The sequence below is a fragment of the Pleuronectes platessa genome, chromosome 9, assembly GCF_947347685.1.
Source record: "Pleuronectes platessa chromosome 9, fPlePla1.1, whole genome shotgun sequence".
In the NCBI taxonomy this organism is placed as follows: domain Eukaryota; kingdom Metazoa; phylum Chordata; class Actinopteri; order Pleuronectiformes; family Pleuronectidae; genus Pleuronectes; species Pleuronectes platessa.
In genome coordinates this window covers 8,605,676-8,624,774 of record NC_070634.1, presented here as the reverse complement: position 1 = coordinate 8,624,774, position 19,099 = coordinate 8,605,676, and the positions used below count along the sequence as shown (strand labels likewise).

Below are 19,099 nucleotides of genomic sequence, written 5' to 3'. Positions count from 1 at the left end.
ATGCCATTGCAGACCTTAGACAATTGGCTGGCACAATTAACATAAGGGGGAAAACATGAGACTATATATACAATGTGACAGCAGCATGAAATAAACAAGAGTTTGTGTATGTTTGTGTGTGTGTGTGTGTGTGTGTGCGTGTGCGTGTGTGTGTGTGTGTGTATGTGTGTGTGTGTGTGTGTGTGTGTGTGTGTGTGTGTGTTTGTGTGTGCACGCGCGCACAGGTGTAGAGCCAGGTAAAAAAAATCTAAAATAAATAGCCAAAGGGGAGGAAAGGAAAATGCAATGAGAAACAAACAAAAACAAGATTAAAAAAGCTAAAAAACTGCTTTCCCCATACTTTCTTTTCAAATTTGTATTGTTGGAGTTGTCATGCGATGCGGGATTGCAGGTAAGCTAATATGCTTTTTTAGTAATTGTTATATCCTTAATTTTTTGTTATTTTGTTTTTGCATTACTCGTTTTTCTTAATATAATAGTCGCTCATTTCAGATTTATCGCAAATTTTTCACGTTTCAGAATTTAGAAGTTTCCCCTTCTCAGCAGTCCTCAGACCTGATTTGGAAATAACCTGTTCTAGTGGGGAGAGGGATTCAATTAAAATTTTATTCTATTTAATACATACTAAATAAAAAATAAGATAGAAAAATACATACTAACCAAAAAGAGAAGAAATGAGAAACAAGATGCCATACAGTATATGTTATGAGACAGATTCTGATGTTTGGTCCCATAAAAACTCAACAACTGAGCAAAGAGTCTAATACTGTAGTGTGAAATAACTTCTATCTGCGGTATACATAAAGTACATCAAAAAGTGATGTCCTAATATATTTTTCAGAGGAACCTTTTCCCCAAATTACTGCATCTCTCTAAACGAATCCCACACATTTCATACGTCATCTCATTTTCATAACTAATGTTGTAATAGATAATGTAACATTTTTTCACCTCCATTCTCAGTGCCTCCCCTGAAATATTTTAAAGCCCCCATGACACCCACCTCCCACTCTCATAACTTCTTGTTTAATTTCTCCCACAATACCGAAGAGCTTCTTCTACTAATCTGTATGATGAAACTGCACTCCATCTCTTTAGCCTTATCGGCTGAACCCCAAAAGTACTGGCATTGATTTTATTCCCAAATAAAACACCTTTGAGTCAGGAGGGAGGTAATAAAATCAGAGTTGAGCTCTCCTACAATTCACTTATTGACAGACGGATCAGCAAGGACTGCCATGCTGCATCCTAATGGGATCCCTTTGTCTGCCGATCACCTGAACCATTATTTATTCATCTTCACTTCACACCATCTACTTGTGTTACTGAACTTACAACAGCAGAGCCAAAACAAAACATGGCAATGTCATATCATGTAAATGTCCGTCCTGTGACACACACACCAATTACACAATAACTGCCAGTAGCTGGTCTTAGCAGTTGAACGCCTAAAGTAAACCTTTTGAAAAAAACCTGACTCTACATGAACCAAAATAGATAGATACATAAATGGAGCAACTTTATTGTCGACATCAGTGGACATTGGCCTTTGCCTATTCCCAAAAAGAACCAAAAGCACATACATGACACAACAGCATTACAATAATACAAAATGTTTGATTTACAAAATAACAGTGCAACATACAAAAGTACAATGGACAGGTAGCAGCAAGGTGTATAAATAACACAATAAAGCACAGGGTCAGCAGCCAAATCCCAACGACTGCTAAATATTTTAACTGGATCCTCAACATCAATACAAACAAAAGAGTAAATATAATCCATGTCAAATAAGCTAACATGTTACTTATAGTGTAACACCTTGCCAAACACTGATTAAGCTTGGTAAAGAAGAACACGTTCAGCACCCTGTCCGTTGAGTGGCTGTCCACAAGGAAGCTGAATACCCTTGTGTAGGTTTCATTTTAGCACTGAAGCTCAGGCTTTGGTGCATTTGTGAGTTATCACCCTGAGTATGAGCCCTTCATATCTACATCTAGAGCCGATCCTCTTCCACGTTGCTCTGCCATGTTTCTACAGAAGCCCAGAACAGCCAAAGCGACATTTGCTTCAAAGGAACTTTCAAATGTATATGTTACCTGACGACCACAAGGGGGAGGGGGAGGAGAGGGTTGTTGTTCAGTTGGTTAAATTCTGCAACTTCACCACTAGATGCCTCTAAATTTCAAGCACGGAACCTTTAACAAGGTGATCATATGTGGTTGCTGTTCTGCTTTAGCTTTAAGTTATTCCTCTTTTGCATCTGCATCCACTCTGCTCTGAGGTTTAGAGTCAACAGGCCCCTCTTTTTGTCCTGGTGTCTGACTGAACTCACTACACTGTTCAAACAACTTCTTACTTACCACCACACAGAAATTGGCCAAATTAACTGGTCATCACTCTTATATTTCACTGTTCACCCTCTATGATGGCAGAGCAACCACTGTCGATTCCTTGGAAACCACGAATTCAACGACACAGGGACACTTATAAAAAAAAACTTGTTAGATAAATAAGTCACCTGACTCTAGGATCAATTTGTAATTGTTTGCATTTGAATAGTGCACAGACATTCGCAGCAGTATTTGGATATTTAGAAAAAAATTGTCTTACTGTCACACATGGCAATGTAAACAAAATAAATATATGGTATATATAAATAAAACAATTGACCTGAAAAAATAGGCAGTTTTTTGTCTTTCTTTTAAGCTGCCATGCTGTGCAACTGTGCCCCTTATGCACATGCACAGTGTAAAACAGTGTCACAGGATTGTCCACATAACATTGCAAAGAAGTTGATGTGGGCTAATACTGGTCTTCACATAATATAAAAGCTTCTGATTCTTCTGAGATAAAATCCCACAAATGCCACAATGATTTTAAATCGTTATAGAGCAGCATTGCTGTTTTACTCCACGGTGATCTCTGTCACACCGTGAACCTGAGTGAGCTGCCTGCAGTCCAACGAAGCCAGTAATTTCCTCGGCCCGGGCAGGGTGGGGACGAAGTGCTCGGTGAGCGACACGGAGGCATGGCTACCAATATCCCTGAGGGTAGGACAGGAAATGACAGCGGCAGTCAGAAAACAGAAAGACAGACGAGGTAGTTCGGGGGAAAAAGAGATAACAATGTAAGGTGCATTTCTCTCCTCACCCGTAAATAACCTTCCGAGCAGTTAGGAGGCCCTGTCCTTCCAGGTGGAATTTCACTGCTCTCAGCACCTGTGGTAGTGGGTTTGTAAATGAAATGGTCACTGCCATCTTCTCCCCTACCACGGCCTTCCCTACCGGCTGAGTGAAAACAAAACACAGAGAGAAAACAATGTCAGGCTTGAAATGACATTTTTCCGTCATTTTACCGGAAATTGGTTCCTGTTCAGCTGATTGGCCGACCTTTATGATGAGGTTTGGAGTCCTGAGCCGAAATGTGAACTGAGTGGCCAGGACCTGCTGTGTCTCTTTGACTCTGCCGGACAGCGTCAGCATCAGGGCGGCCTGGTCTATCAGCTGGTCCTTGTAGTCTTTGTACTCCAGGGACCACTCCAAAACATTCACTGTAAACAGGAAGTAACTCATTGTGTTGAGTGTTGAAGTGATGTTGCAATGATACATATATTTAAATATATAGCTTTTAATCTATATGTACTTTTCTGAATTACTTCATGTCAAAATGTATTCGTCCTCTTACTCTTCATCAAACGTATAAAAATAACACATTTACAGAAAATGCCTCCATAATGCTCCTGTGGTTTCATCCAAGTGTCTGATAGCCCCGACATTCACATTCAACTCGAGACAGCGTCACTTACAACGTGTTTTGAACCTAAATGTCGTCTGATATACTCTTTGAGCTGCGTTCACGTGTGGATCACAACTGACATTTTGACTAAAATCATGCTGTAAATGATCTAATGTTGAGTCACATTTGTATGTCTGGGCTTCCGGACACTTGGATGACAACACAGGAGCAGTATCGAGGAATTTTCTTTATTTGATTTTGATTTACGTTTGAAGAATTCTACTGTGTAAATACAATCACAGATTAACAGTTTTTAGAACATTTGAGCCTTTAATGCCACAACCTCCATGTTCTTCCTGAAAGCCACCGAAACCCATCCACTCACCCTCATTGGGCAGCATATATACTTCTGTAACGTCCTTCCTGATCGTGGCCTTGTGGACGCCGGTGTAGTACATGACTGCCACCTGGCCGTGCAGGATGATCCTCCGCTGCTCTGAGCTACTGTTTCGCAACGTGATTGTCAGCTCTGCATCTCCTCCCATTTTAGGGCCTTCACCATCCATGGTCACTTCTACAGTGACGTCCTCTGCTGTGGGAGAGGAGTAGGCCAGGGCCTTGGAGCCGTAGCGACACGCGGTTCCCACAGCAATGCGTTCTGCCTCTGTGCCTGAGAATGACAAGAAGTTAATTAAAAAAGCAATGAAGTATGAACTTGTCAAGCTAATACAAAATTTGAATGTGTGCATTTGTGTGGTATGATACCCTCTGGATGCTTGTAAAGGTGTGTGATGTCACTGCGTTCATCAGAACCAACGGCCTTGGTGCTGATCTTGTGGCCCACAGTCTTTTTCTCACTGTAGATTTGAGTGAAGGTCCCATCGATGTTCCTTTGCCAGTAGATCTTATCACTGTTAACCTGAAGGTGCGCAGAGGGGAGAAACACAGAGAGATAATTAGATAACAGATGGAAAACTGTCAGGCATCTTCTGATGTCTACCATATGGCTCATTATTAGTACACGGCACACGCAGAGTGTACAAACACAAATCAAGAATATTAGTAACACCAGTAGAGCTCATGTCTAGTCGCTCATAACAGCTCTTGTATCTGAGGAATAACTGTGTTTTAAAATCTTTGATTCTTTTGCATTCCTTTTCATGAAAGTGTAGTACAGAATTTCTGAAGTGCTGGATAAAGAGACATTTTGTATTCCACAAACCTCAGCAAACACAAACGGACAGTCATGTTTGAGGTAGACCTGACCATTGCGCACAGCAGTGAGAGAAGCGGGGCCGCAGCGGAAGGTTCCCTGGCTGGTCTCCTGAGGCGTGGAGTCCACAGCTTGCCAGCCTCCGTTTCCCAGAGGCAAGTCTGGACGAGCCATCCAGCAGTCGTTCCACACGTGGAAGTTCCTTCAGGGAAAGAGCCGAAAGTCAGTCTTGATAAACCAGAGCAGGGTTTCTGCAGAGTCTTAAATTGTTAAAGACTTTTTAGACCTGGAAAGTCGTTAAAAACACGTACTGCATTTGGAATATGTTTACGTAGGCTTAATTATCTTTCATTTAACACTACCTCCCATGTGCTTTAAAATTCATGTATGTATAGAAATGTTTTGCCGTTTGAAATGTCTGTGTGTGTGTAATTCTTTCTCAAAGACACAGATATTGTCATGCAGTAACAAAACTACAAACAAGACTAATGTGAACCTGATGACTGATAGGAGAGTTCTCAGCTTGGCTGTGGGAAAGACTAGGGAATCCCTTCTGGCCATGTCTGTAGTATGTGAGAAAATGAAGCATTTCAAAGGGCTCCTTTATCTTTGCATTAGGTGAAGTGTAAGTAATCCTGAAATTGGAGGGATATTACTTCGGAGCTATCGTCTTAAATTTCACTCATCGTAGTAAAAAACTCTTAAAAGTGTGAAGTAAAATCTACAATGTTAAACCTGCAGAAACCTTGCAGAGTGCTGTGTGTGTCATGCTGAGTAAACATTTGTCATGTGTAGCAATGGCAGAACACACCAGATGGAGTCGGCATTCAGGTGAGCTAAAGGGTCCAGGTTCTCATCCAAGTACACGTCTGTCGTCAAGGAGACGTCTGTGTCGTGAGCTGAGCTGTAGTTGGTCACAGTTCGACTGGGGATGCCCAAACACCGTAACACTAAGTGACAAGACAACACGGGTCAAACACGTGTCAGACTAACCCGTGATAAGAAAATCAAAGTCCAGACAATGAGCTCACCTGTAGTGAATACGCCAGCAAACACCCAGCACTGGCCAAACTTAACGGGAGTTCCGCTGCTGGTCTGGTATTGCTTCAGGATCTCCACACTTCCACTCCACATCGTCGGACTGTTCCCACCGTTATAGTTTCCAGACCAGTTTCCCTCCACGACACCGCCGTCATCAGGGGAATTAATCTGGATAAATTAAGTTTTTAAGTTTTTTTTTTTTTTTTATATCTAAGTGCTCAGACTGGATCAATAAACAACCGCTCCATTTGTGTAGATACTCGGCCACTCTCTATTTACACAAACAACGGGCTTCACTGTCTGCAAACAAACGCTAACAAAATACTATACGTTCTTCTCTGACAGGAACATGAACAAAGTAACAGAAGTTTAGTGTGTGATGTTGAGATATTTCACAGGATTAGTGAGAGATGGTGTTACTAGAATAGGTCTGAGGATGAATCATCTTGAAATGATGTAGATATATAATATTCTTGATGTGATGTACAGGTCTACAGGGATACAGAGACATTTCCCAGAAAGAAATCTGGACCTTTCTGCGGCAATAGAGGAAACTAAAAGGAGCAAAATGAATTTGGGGTTTCTGTTGGGTTTCTGCTCTTGCCAGTCCATCCCATAATTATTGAGATATTTTGATCTGGACCAACAGAGCGACACAACATACCCATGACCCACGGGTTTATGATCTAGACTGCAGCCAGTCACTTAGGGGCAATCAGGATGCTTTGGATCATTTTTGGGGAACCCGTCATGTCGTCCATCTTCATAAACAGTCTATGGTCTGACCACATTGAGCTGTTTGCAAGTAGAGACTTTTATTTGTGGATCTACTTTGCTTGTTTGCTCCAGTTTTTACAGATCAGGTGAATATGAAAAAGGAATCGGCGCAGTCTCACCATGGCTGATATAATTCGCACTACATTAACCGGGTCGCCCCAACCAGATGGAGGCGTTCCACTCTTTTCCAGGACATAAAGGCAGGCAGCAAGGATCCCATCGTCCAACTAAACCCCAAACAGAGAAAAACAGATGGTATAGGTGAGTAAAGCAAGTCAGTCTCTGCTCTTCAGTTGGGTAGACACCACAGCTCACTCACCTGCCCATAGTTCCAGGTCCTCATTCCAATTTGATTCTCTGTGCCATAGTAGATAAGTCCGTTTTGGTTCAGGACGTACTCCTGCCGCTCCTGTTCAGAATCCATGAACACTGGGTCATCTGACAGAGAGCGAGAAAGTACAGCTTTCAAATGGAAATAACAGGGAATCATTCTGAGCAGACGGGGAAATGTGAGTACTGTATTTAAATTGTTATGAAGTAGATATGTCTTATTGAGTGTTTCATCATGTATTTGCCTCCTACACTTGATTGTGAACACTGTTCTAGTATTGTCAAGGTTAAGAACGTGAAAGTGACAAGTATGTTGCTTGAGTATAATTTTAATGGTTTATTTTATTAAAGGAAATGATTAAAGCTAGAGTTGGTCATCATTCATTCAGACCGAATGAACTGATTGGTCGTGTTTATTATAGTCGTAGGAGGGCCACACACATATTAATCTATCGATGGCTATCAGGACATGAAGAGGATTTCAGCCAATAATAAAAATTCTTTGAGAAACAACTTACCAAGCCTATCTTTAAGACAATTGGAAAGATTGATATCACTGTCATGTCATGCTCATTTATTATAAGGCTTGATATCTCAGCTTAGCACAAAAACAAAAAACTGCAGGAAACAATTAACTTGGCACTCAGCGATAACATATCTACCTACCACCATCTCTTACCCTCATTGAATAACATGTTATATTTTGTTTGAATGTTAAATTAAAGAGTGAAAATAACATTTCACTGGACTATTCCTTTGTTCTGGGCAGTTTTGAGTCAACTTTAGTTGTTTTGTATGAATCAAATAAACACAAAATAACATGGTTTTATGTCTACGTTTTTTATGTTTTATCCTTTAACGTTTTCTGTTTTTAGTATCTAGTATATCATACCTAGTAGGTCATATAAAGTGTATCATATCATTTTGTAAAATGATTTTCAGTGATCCATCTGAAGCTCAAAAATATCTTCTTTTATTTGTTTACCTTCACACCAGGGGTTGAACAACATGTAAATGTCATTAGCAGGGTTGTGTGTGGAAACGGCCTGGCCGTGTGAGTTGGTCGTTTCCACTGTGAGTTGATACCGGCCAATGACCGCTGTGGGTGGAGAATTTACTGACAGTTTTATCCTCTCATCATCCTGTTCTACAATGGCTGCTTCCCAACGACCGTCCTCTAACCCTTCCACCAATGGGATGATGACATGGGTTCCCTTTGACACTGTTGGCAGTGGCCCTGTGGAGGAGAGAAGAGACACTGTTGACACACAGCACAAGAGAATATACAGCATGTGGAAGTATTTTCCCAAATAGAAGCTGAGCACCTCACAGTTCAATCACTGTTTGAAGAACCAGAAACCAAATACAAAGAATCCAGAGGGTACTGTCCTGACAAGCTTTTCACATTCACACACACACACAGACACACACACACACAAACACACACACACACACCAAACACACACACACACACACACACACACACCAAACACACACACACACACACACACACACACACACACACACACACGCACACACACACGCACAAAACAGGTCATGACAGCATCGGATCTCATACTATAAATGGAATCTTTGCTTTGGCAGCAGTTCAGCCTCGGTGTTCCTGCACTGTGTGCCGTGAACAATCCTGACGTGTGAAGGAAACTACCAAACACAGTGTACTCTATAGTCAAGAAACTCACCATTTTCCAAATCGTATGAAACTTATGAGAATGTTGCTTAGCAGCGAAACGACTGAACACTCCCCTCTAAGGCAAGGTAAGACCAGTTTCTTAAAGATGAGCCTTTAGAGATGAAGCTATTCAAAGTGTTTCACAAAGGCATGGAAATACATATACAATAAATCAATAAGAAGACATTAAACTAATATTAAAACACAAATAAAACAGAGAAAATTGGGACAATGAATGATTAACATTGAAAAGAGGAAAAATATGCAATCTTTGTTAAGTTAGAGCAAACAAGAATGTTTTAAGCCTTGATCTCACTACGCCTGACAGTGTTGGCATATCTCAGATATTCAGGGAATCTTTAAAACATGTAAAGTGGCTTCACCCTGCTCTTGTTTGATTCTGGGACATGGACCAGATGACCCTGAAGGGTTTTGATGCAAGTAAATCAAAAAATTTAGGGATTTTAAAATCTATCCTTTAATTTAGTTAATAATGACACCAATATTTGTGTTGAAATTTATCTTTTGGTCAACTATGTAGAATACAGAGCTTAGTGAAAGTGTTGATGCACCACACAAATAATTGAATGAAATACAACCTTTTCATTGGTCTCCCATGATCCATTGACACTAGATTAAAACGACGTTTGATAACCATGCTCTTCAGGGTTATTGCAACTGAAGAGAACTATTTACTGTGGAATATTCAGATGCTACACAGCAAAAATTGTCTTCAACAAGCTTGTATGCAGATTATCAGGGCTGCAAGTTAAAGACCTTTTGTGTTGAGCAATTTGTGTCAGAATAGACTTCTGTGAAAGCATAGGTGACAAAGCCATTGTCAAGGAGACAGGAGACAATGGCAAATTGTTTGTCGCCTTTTAAGTGAATGTGGATAACCGCAACCCACCCTGGCATTTATCCTCTGTGGGTATGACCTTGTCTTTATTTGTTGTTGTGTTTAGAAATAACAGAAGTCACAATGCTGCGATTTCACCATGAGAGGTGCATTCTGATAGACGGACTGCTGATTTTGTGTGACAACTGGAACCAGAGCCTGCCCTCTTTAATTTAGAGAAAAGGCCATTGTGAAGAGAAACAAATAAGCCATTGGATTACACTGACCAAGAAACCAAAAACCCACCGGAGACTCAAGCACAGCAGTCTGAGACATCTGGTGACGGTGAAGCAGCGCAGTTGATACTGTCTGTGTTTATAATATTAATTCTTAAATATTTGCTGGAGGTATTCATCGTCCCCAGAGGATGATGCTTTCTGACATTTAGATAAGAAGATAAATATTAGTTGCATCCAGGAGGACACTGCTACGGGCCAAGAAATCTGAAATAAACAACCGCCCATAAAACCAAAAACTCTCTGTGTATTGCATGAATCAAACAAACAAGATACTGAAATGTTAATTAAGGTGCCGTCAGACATGAGGAGGAACTCCGCAATTATCTGGACCATCAAACTCAGATATTGTTTCGTTCTAACATACATTTCAGGATATTATCTGGAGTTCAGTGCATGTCTGAATGTATCTTTTTTTACCTTTGGTGTTCGTACGTATCAAACAAACACGTTCCATGAGCTTTAACAGTGTTGGTAACTTTAGACAGAGCAAGGCCAGTTATGTTATGCTAAGCTAGCTGCTGGCTGTATGTTTATCTGTGTATTTAGCCCACAAATGTAAGTATGGGATCTATATCTTCATATGACAAATTGCCTAGCCAAGCCTAGCTCCTAGATGTCAGACTACTCTCCTTGAACACCCTAAAGCCTCAATGGAGTGTTTGAGCCGGGTTTTTGTTTCTCTGAACATCAGGGTCGTTCACCTGAAGAAACCTAACCTTAGTCGCTCTGCAGCTGTTAAACTGATCAAGCTGTGATTAGTTTTCGTGTCGTGGGGCTCACTTCTCAGAAAGCATTGTTTGGACTGAGTTCAGAGCCGTGTCGGTACAAATGAAAAACAAGGTCTGAACTGAGACACGAGAGGAGAAAAACAGCACTTTCCTATTTGACAGGTTGTTTTGAAAGGATTTACTCACCATACAGAGCAGTGGCGTGATTTTCAATAGCATAAAAGCTTTCATTATCTGCAGCTGCTATTGTCCTTCTGCTAATTGCTGGTATGACAGATGGCTGAAGATTATTCATGATTGGTCTTATTTTTTGTAATTACATAACATTGTGCACGTCGTAATCTGAAACAACATTTATTTTTCTCTAAAGTAAACCATAAAGAGGCAAAGGGAGGCTGGGTCTATCTTTGTGACTTTGAGAATCATATATTAAACTATACATTTCCCCCCTCAATAGTAGGCAATAAAGAAAGGGTAACATTGTCATGCCTATTAATAATGTAATGCATAGCTTTTATGTCAAATAGACATTGTAATTATCCTCCAAAAGCTTGACTTTTTATCGCACACGGCGGTAATTGTTGGATCTATATCGCCCGCCTCACAGCGCTCCACACAAAAGGACGGAGGGGAGGAGAAGAGGCAGAATTGAAGAGAGGGTGAACAGCTGGCAGACTGAGGCTCAGACAGTTGGTGGCGGCGGGTGTTGACGGTGAATTGTCTGTATAGATTTGACTTTTTTTTAGTTAGCTCACGACAGAGGCATCTATAAAACACTCTACCTGGAGCTTAGCAACCAGAGCGGTTACCATAGCAATAGCATCTAAACCTCTTGCCCAATTTCCCTGAATCAATCTGTGTCCTCCAAACAGCTCGCGGCGTGAGCATTAGAGTAAAAACTCGTTGGTGGCACATCACGTTTGTTCCAGCTCTGAACCCATTCCTCCTCCATCCCTGCCCAGACAGAGGAGCCCTCACTCATCGTGTGCAGCTATGCAGAGGATTTCCCAAAGGGTCAGGGAAGCATGTGAAAGTGCTGCTGTCACACTTGATCGTGCCCATCCAGTTTCACACAAGGCCTCACGATTAGAGGCCAGTCATGTTGGAAGTTCATACACTGTGTGAGTATTCAAATACATGGCTGTTTCCCATCTAATCTTCATCTATTTTGTTCTTACAAGCAGGTTTTCGCTCCTAGCTGTTTATCTATATCTATATATCTATATATTATAAGGTTTCTTTCTGATACACTTGGCGGCCCGATGTGGTATATGGCAGGTACAAACTGAACTCAGACCCATTAAGTGAACTGAACTGTGTGTACTTGGGAAATTTGGTGCAGCTTGATTGAATTCAATGGGACTGTTGGACCTGGTACATTCTGAAACCATCTGTTTTTATAATGTTATCCTAACGTCCAGGATGATGTGATACTGACAGACGAGGTGAGGTGTGGCAGTGCACAGTTTCTGCCAGGAACTAACCTGTTTTGAGCTCAAGGTGAAGTTTGTCAGTGCTAGAGTCAAACGGTCGTGACAGGGTAATCCACATCTGGAAGGTCTGCCCTCTGCGGATAATAAAGTTCTCACTCTGGTAGAGATTTGTGTGATGCTCGGTGCGGATCACTCCCGTTTTGCTTTTCATCAGGTCTATCGCTCGCACTTTGAGGAGGAGTTCTGTGAAAACAACGACACGGGGAGGGAAGTGTTATCGCAGGCCTGGCATTTATATTGTGTGATAACATGATTGTGAGCCCTCCGAGATGCCAGTTACCATCAAGCTCACTGTCGCCTGTCACAGATTTCTCGTCATCCACCCCGTCCTCCTTGTCCGGCTCATCAATCCCTGTGACCACAGTGTCGGTGATGTCATCGTCCTTTGGTTTTGGACAGCAGCACGGACAGACCTTCCGCAGCCACTGCAGACATGCATTATCTGTCTGGACATGGTCTTCCTCGGGTTGTTCTTCCTCTTCTTCGCCATCTAAGCCGAGAGTGACAGATGGAAAGCGACCCACTGCGCCTCTGTCTCGGATTGAATGTGTTTCAACAGGCATCCTGACAAGCAGACGGTCACATTTAGGAAATGGAAAGTTTTGTCATAGATTATTCACTGTTATCCGAAAAGATTATCACAATTTTTAACATGCAGCTGCCTGTAAAATTAATTAAAATATTTAGCACATCTGATGGCTGGCTGTGTGTCAGATGTTATAAAGTAAAGCAGTAAACTAATCTCCAAGTTCAATTCCTTGATACAAGCTTTGTGTAAATGGTAGCGCTGAGTGTAGCATCACTTTAAATCTGTCCTATCAATACATGCTCCAAATGTGGACTGACAGCACAGAGATGACCATGAACACCATATTTTTATTTTTGAGAATTAGATTGAGAGGGAGACAATTTTATTCCGTCTTTATCCTTGAAACTGAGAGAAATTCTTACTACTGCGAAAACATTATGACCTTCATTTTTTCTGTTCCATTTCAAACATTTATCAATTTAGCTATTTCCACTACATCCCCTTTAGCTACTTAAAACAGTTTGATAGGTAATTTATCATTTACTAAATTGTAATTAATCATCAATACCAAAAAAACTGTTTTATCTGATTAAAAGCATAGAGAATAAAACAAAGTCAAGGCAAAGTGACTTAAAATGTCAGGGTTAAATCAACTAAAAGCAACTTTAAATAGTTGGGTTTTCAACAGGGTTTTAAAAGATGAGGTAGAGTTTGCAGCTGTGATCTCCTCAGACAGGTCATTTTAAGTCTAGAAGGGCCTTGACAGAGACTCTGTCCTCTTAGTTTATCAGTCCAGCGACAACCAGGAGTGATGCTTGTGTTCTGAGGGAGCAGGGAAGGACATCGGGCAACAACAAATCTAATAGGTAGCCTTGGAAATATTAGAATCGACTCTAAAAGAAACAAATGGCCAGTGAAGAGAAGCCTGATTTTGTAAGTGCAACTGATGTTGTCTGGTTATAAAAGCAACATATATATATATATACACTTTTTTATTCTAATTCTAATTTCTAATTTTGTCATGTTGTTGGTTTATGAAAACTGACAACTTTAGAATTACTCTCAGGTACCCCTCACTGATTTATATGAATAGACAAGAGGAGAGAAAAAAATTGGTTGTATAGTGTCGCATTAATATTCCTCACATGACTTGCACAGTTCTGTCGCATCAGGAATAGGACATATTTATCAATACAAATTTTATCCTTCACAGAACAAGTTGTACATGTATTCTGAATTGGTCATCCTCATCCTGTACACATTCAGAGCCAACCCTGGTGGCAGGAAGCAGGAAGGATGCTTCGCCTCTGTGATATCATCAGGACTCATCTGGAGCTGATTCACCGATGCTGAATTACAGTCTGATTTATGAGTCATTGAGAGCATCCAGGAAGTCAACACATGATTTACAACTGTGCTATGAATAAAATCATCTCTTTGGGTAGAAGCTCAAAGCTCCAGGCTTCGTCGCCTCTTGACCCCGGAGGCTGGAGTCACATTTCTCATGTGATTTCCGCAACAACTTTGGTTTGAATCTTTCTACGATCAATTCCACCTTTCAGGAATGCCAACAAACCACTGTCAGCCCCTCCCACATTCCTCAGAACCAGTGACTGTTCAAGGAAGCAACACCGATCCCATGACCGAGTGATTGGCTGCATCCACGCCTGCACTGTGAGCTGTCCACTTGTGATCGGATCATCAATGACGGGTGAAAACGCCATGTCTGAACAGGGCCAGTGCGGTCACCACTTATTCATACTGTGCCAATGTCAATGTGCGATACTGTCGTGAGGAAGTGCCTCCTCCCTGCTCAGGATTGTGCGTCGTGACTGCTGACAGACAAGAGCTGAACAGAAACAGGTGCAACGAAAATATGTAAATATCAACCTGATAAACACACTAACCTCTACTGGGTGTGCACTAAATACTAACTTCAAATCGTGTAGTTTTCTATTTACTTTCTTTTGGTCTTCTTCCATATGACAGTCAGTAGTTCAATGTGCTAAAGTTTGTCTCAGTGTTTTAGCAGCTAAGACTGGGTTTATAATAATAATCTAGTCTGCAACATAGAGTTTACTAAAATAAAGAGGCAGCTGCATGCTCGCTATGTGCTACAACATTAGCATCCTTACATGGTCACAGTGACAATGCTAATGTTTTTTGGCAGGTGCACCTGCTTCACTCCTCAGTTTAGCAATGTTAACGTTAGCAGCTACAATGACTTTGTGAAGGAATTTACTTGTAACATTATTTTAAAAATTGATTGATCGTTTAAGTCCCTTTTCTAGTTTTGAGTTATACGATAGACGATATGATAGATAAGAGTGTTTCCACTTTGGTCTGTTTTAAAAAAAATGTAAACCTGAATATCTTTAAATAGTTTTTAAAGATATTTAAAAACTGTTAAATATTAGTTTCTTTGTTTCCGTGGGGGGGAAACAAAGGACCGTGTTTCGCCCCACGGTCCTTTGAGGGCCGTGGGGGGAGCTGGAGCCAATCCCAGCTGAGATTTGGCTGGAGGCAGGTTCCAGCCTGAAAGCGTCACCAGTGTATCACAGGACCAACATATTATTTTATATTATACATCCAAATAACCAATCACACTCACATTCATATACCTATGGCCAATAAGCCAAATCTGCGTGTTGGACCAACTGATCAACATTCGTCCTAAAAACCATTCCACCACCAAATAAAATGGTTTGACAACATGTGTTACTGCTTTAGCCTTCATCACAACTATTATAACTGGGAATCCTCAGTGGGCTGTGACTGCAGGGTGGGACCCTCCCAAAACATTAAAGTGAAAATGAAAATCCACTATCACACCTGCCCCGGTGCCAGAACCACAGGGAGGGGCTGAGGAGAAAGAACGTGTGGAACTACTCTCCATAAGGTTGAGGTTACAGTGTGATTGCAGTATATCTCAAAAAGCGAGGCGCCCACACAGACCAACAATCCTCCTCCCAATAATCTGTTCCAAACATCAACAGTGTGCACTGCGCTGTAAACTAGATGAGTTGGTGCAACCCTCACCAAGTGTGCACAGCAGCGAGAGTGAGACTCTGACACATTGCGGATGATATGACTCCTGACAGCTGAACCCGCTATGACACTAGACTCTCATCACTCCATCATCTGCTATGTCACATTCTAACAACTCAACGCACAATTTTTCTCTGACTCCCACCGGCCTGTGTGCCTCAGTCTGACGGATTGTGTGCAACACGCAGCGTGAGCCCATATATACAGTGCACGATTAAATCCTACATGCATGTGTTTAAAGGCCGAGGGAATTTGGTCCGAGGTCAAATAAAGTGGAGTGTAAGTTTGCCTGCATGACATCAGCAGCACATACACACAAGTGCTGTCGACCACAGTTGGATCATTTCCTCCAGGAGGGTGATGATCCGGTAAACATCTCACAGATACACTCATGACCTGCTTTCCTCATGGCAGCTGAGGCTGCTCCACTGAGACAGAAACAAAAGGGCCCTCACAGACGTCTAGTTTACATCAGAATGAAAACATAGTCCCATTTCTGATTTGCTGACTTTGTTACGTAATCCCATAGAATATTTATCGGCCCTCAGGAATCCCCTCCACTCGAATCAGGGGATTCCCAACAGATTGAATACTGTACCGCTTTGTCATGCATATCTATTCAAACCCAATAAAAACAAAGTCAGATTTAATCGTGCATGAATTGACTGTTAGAACTCAACACTATTGAATGCAGCATCCTGGTTTTGAGGCAAGACATTGTTGCAGAGCTACATTTACAACAGTCTTGTTATCCTATCCATCAAGGAAATCACTTTGGCAAAAAACAAAAATTGGTACAGTGTCACTAAATACTCTACATAACAACTTAAAGTCATATTGATCGAAGGCTTAACGATCGGTATATACAGACAAGATGTGAAACAGCTAATTCCAACTCACTTGGTTGAATGGCAGACGGAACGAGACAGTGCAGACTGGAGGAATTATTCTTCTGTTCGCTGCTGCAAGTTCGGGCCTCCTTTAAATACTTGTGAGCTAAGACGGAGAGGACACGCCTTCCTTCTGCACAGACACAAGGCAGGTCCGCTTAAGTCACTTAAGGGTAGGGCAAACGTACACTTCCTCCCCAGGTGTTCTATGCTGTATCTTATTTTAGTGCAGTAAGTGAATATTAAACCCCATATTTGTGATACCAGCTCCAGTCAATCAAGTTGTCTGACTGCTAGTTGTAAATATCCCAGAAAAATGATTGTAGTCCAAGTCTAAGCTTATAATCCAGGCTTCTCCTTGATTCCCTCCAGCAAAGGTTTCATGTTGTCATTGTCATTGCGCCAAGGAAAAACCCATCCAGATTCAGGGATGGAGCCAGAGATTTTATAAGATAGTTTTTTCACATTTTAACAGGTAATGAATGATAGCAAAAAATCTGGAACATTTGTTTGTATGCGCTCTTCTACCGTGGGCCATTTCAGTTCAGTTCCGACGAGGAGGTATTAGTCTGTCTTTGTTTGTCGGCTGCAGAAACCACCGGACGGACTGTCATGAAACCTGCTGTTTCTCAGGAGAGAAACTCTTAAATTTGGGTTTTGATCCAGGCTTATTTTTCCTCACAGAGGAATTCATGCATCAAGCAGGTTTAGGAGGCTGGTTTTTAAGAGAGAGTGCAAGTTGCTGCAGATCCAAATAGAAATCTGGATCCAGTGAATACAAATGTGGTATGTGAGGGGACTGTGGGGCCTTAGTGGAGGAGTGACCTCAGTTTCACTTGTGTCTACTTGTCTATTTGTTGCTTTATTTTTTAGCACTATTACTAAACCAATTTCCTCCAAATATAGTGGAGGGATGGGGCCACAGGGGGGGGGGGGGGGGGGGGGGGAAGAGAAAGATCCGGGAATTTTGTTTTAACTTTCTTCAACATTGCAACATCTGGCAATTTTTCAAAATTGTTGTTTAATGTTTATAGGATAATACACATTTTTATAAGTGTGAAGGATCATTTGGTCTTTGCAGAGGTATTTGCTCTAAGTGCCTTTCTAGTTCAATAATACATTTATTTATTCATCTTTTCTATTCAAGTGTCCCAGTAAGACATGGCAGCGTGACAGCATGCACACACATCGGGACACTGAAACTGCTACAGGAAATTCTGCCATGACGAATTAACTATCGTTCACGCCCTGTGCGTTTCCTTATGTGACATGTCCAAATGTTGTTTTAGGAGAATATTTGAAGGCATTTAGACAATGGAGTGAGGGATTTGGTCACAGGTTGTTTCACCCAATGTTTGTGTGTGTGGGATGATCCACACCTTGGTCCTGGGAAGGTCTAAGTCTCTGTGAGGGAGTGGGTTTCAAACTGTCTTTGTCTAAAATCTCGTCGATAGATAAGACAAGGGTTACATCACTGAATCATTTCATTCCACACAGACTGGTTGAGTGGGTTTTCACCCAGTTTCTAAACTGTGTGACAGGTCAGCTCTGAACCAATGCTGACTAATTAAACTGCAGAAATTCAGTGGGTAATAAAGACGTGTCAAGTCAGAAGTAGAGTATTAGATACATTTTTTTGTGGTGCCATTGTAAATGGAAAACAGAGCCCTAATTACACAGTCTCCAACGTGACATGTCAGTGATAGTCAAACTCTGCTGATATGCTCTCATCGCTGTTCTGTCTATTGCAAATGAGTTTTTTCTAATGAACTCAATTAATGTTTTTCTTTTTGTGTAATGTTGTGTGGTGTGACTTTTTCCAAATTCCATTTTATGTGTTTTCCTGTTTGTTTCTCCATGACAACAGGGTAGATCAAACATCCACCTGATTCATACATATCTCTTTCTCTCTCTCTCACACACACACAGACCCATATATGTATGTACACATCTATTCAACAAAGACAGTGTTGTAACTAAAGGTCTATTGAGGCGACACACCTTCTAACATCCATCATTCATTTTTCTTTCACAACAGAACAAGAATGGCCGTCTCGCAGTTGTTTGCCTCCGTCAACCAGTGGACCTGCAGGAGATTTGGTCACAATCTCTCCTTCTGTTCCACAGATTCAGGTTTAAATCACGACCAGAGACGTTTCTCAGTAGAACATTGTCACGCTCAAGGCGACTTTTGGGATATATTACGTCATAAAATGTCATCACTTCATCGTTATATCCTATTAGGCATTTTGTCATAGATACAAAATTGTGGTTTTAAACAGTATGGGCTCGACCAGCAGAGTCTCAAAAGTGACATACAATGAAATTACCTCCAGTTGTTTTTATAATAAATCAACATGACATTGACCTTTGGCCACTGAAACCTGGTCAGTTCATCTTTGATTTCAAGTGAATATTTCTGGCAAAACCACAGACATTTTTTTGAAATTTTTTAAACACAAAGGTCACAGTGACCTTCACC

The 19,099-nt window shown here is 41.2% G+C and overlaps 1 protein-coding gene across 1 annotated transcript; it reads right to left on the bottom strand.

Annotated features, from left to right (window-relative positions):
• Positions 1-1,494: 1,494 nt before the first annotated feature.
• On the bottom strand, positions 1,495-16,741 carry LOC128448525 (protein-glutamine gamma-glutamyltransferase K). The gene is made up of 14 exons (XM_053431217.1): positions 16,628-16,741; positions 12,431-12,714; positions 12,142-12,333; positions 8,085-8,336; positions 7,089-7,207; positions 6,889-6,996; positions 5,983-6,160; positions 5,763-5,901; positions 4,961-5,153; positions 4,504-4,657; positions 4,124-4,408; positions 3,393-3,553; positions 3,154-3,290; positions 1,495-3,047 (listed from the first exon to the last, which is right to left on the bottom strand). The coding sequence occupies exons 2-14, from the start codon at positions 12,711-12,713 to the stop codon at positions 2,909-2,911; spliced, it is 2,340 nt and encodes a 779-aa protein (XP_053287192.1). The 5' UTR covers position 12,714; positions 16,628-16,741; the 3' UTR covers positions 1,495-2,908.
• Positions 16,742-19,099: the final 2,358 nt, after the last annotated feature.

Coding starts and splice junctions, on each gene's coding strand:
- LOC128448525 (XM_053431217.1), bottom strand. CDS start 12,713: ATGCCTGTTGAAACACATTCAATCCGAGACAGAGGCGCAGTGGGTCGC. Junction 6,161..6,888: donor TGCGAATTATATCAGCCATG/GTGAGACTGCGC, acceptor TAATTTATCCAG/ATTAATTCCCCTGATGACGG. Junction 4,658..4,960: donor GTCCGTTTGTGTTTGCTGAG/GTTTGTGGAATA, acceptor GCGCACCTTCAG/GTTAACAGTGATAAGATCTA.